The sequence below is a fragment of the Echinops telfairi genome, unplaced genomic scaffold, assembly GCF_000313985.2.
Source record: "Echinops telfairi isolate 266 unplaced genomic scaffold, ASM31398v2 ScPeMD7_7417;HRSCAF=8455, whole genome shotgun sequence".
Lineage (NCBI taxonomy): Eukaryota > Metazoa > Chordata > Mammalia > Afrosoricida > Tenrecidae > Echinops > Echinops telfairi.
In genome coordinates this window covers 1,488,224-1,489,289 of record NW_022111317.1, presented here as the reverse complement: position 1 = coordinate 1,489,289, position 1,066 = coordinate 1,488,224, and the positions used below count along the sequence as shown (strand labels likewise).

Below are 1,066 nucleotides of genomic sequence, written 5' to 3'. Positions count from 1 at the left end.
CATCTCTTCTAACTGCCACTCTTCTGTTCTAGCGCCTTCGCTGACTTGCTGGGGGGCTCTGGTGGTCCTCGCTTGCTGACACTCACCACCGGCTCCTCCAACCCCCACGCCTCCTCGGTAGAGCGTCCTCCGGGGCCAGTTCATGGTTGGGTGTTGAGGAAGTGGGGTGCAGGGGGGTGACACAGCCTGGCCCAGTGAGCCCAGGCTCCCAAGCTGCTCTAGTGAGGGGGCGCCCAGACTGCCACCCTGATGAAATTGGGGAAGTTCAGAATCAGAAAGGTGACTAGCAGCCAGCCATGAATGGGCCCCACTTCCTAGCACCCACCAGGCGCCTGTGGCAAATATGCAGACCCGTTTGCCCAGGGTGCCCACACCAAGGACCCAGGACACTGTCTTGACTCGGCATCTCCCCACAGGATCACCCCAGAGCTGAGTACGAAGCCAGGGTTCTGGAGAAGTCCATTAGGAAAGAAGCCAGGAACAAAGAGGTAAGCTGGCCCCTGCCCATTGCTTCCTGCAGCTATCCGCTCGGCCGGTCCATGCACCTCACAGGGGGCAGCCCACTGGGGCCAGGTCAGTGATGCCCTAGGCTCTGTAAACTCCTGTCACCACGATCCACAAGGCCCAGCCGGGCTGGGGTCCAATCAAAATGTATCCGAACCAGGCATCGGAGTTGAAGCTGGCCATGCAACAGTAGTTCATCAAACTCCGGGAGGGACTTGGGATCCATGACCTTCTTTAGCTGCTCATCCAAAGGTGGGAGGTTTTGGCACCCACCCAAAGGTACCTTGGAAGAAAGGCCTGGCTAGTTGCTTCCCCAAAATCGGCCCAGGAAATCCCTCTGGGTGGGTGTAACTAGTTGGCACCCACTGATGCGTCTTCTTGGTGTGACCTGCGAGGGGGCGGCAATTCAGCCAGCTTCTTCCCAGTGGCGGCAAGAATCTCAGCGTTCGGAACCAGGCTTGGTCCAGCTGGTGTTGCTGATGCCTGCCCCTTGCAGGAAGTGTTGAAGGATGAGACAGGAGGGTTTGCCACACAGGAATCCCTAGGCCAGTGCCCAGCTCCT

General features: G+C 58.8%; 1 protein-coding gene across 1 annotated transcript in view; it reads left to right on the top strand.

Annotated features, from left to right (window-relative positions):
- The window catches only part of ANO1 (anoctamin 1), a 126,798-nt gene that overhangs the window by 92,646 nt on the left and 33,086 nt on the right, over positions 1-1,066 (top strand). The window contains exon 14 of the mRNA XM_045297139.1: positions 417-488. Coding sequence (XP_045153074.1) covers positions 417-488 — 72 coding nt within the window. The remainder of the gene's footprint in view (positions 1-416; positions 489-1,066) is intronic.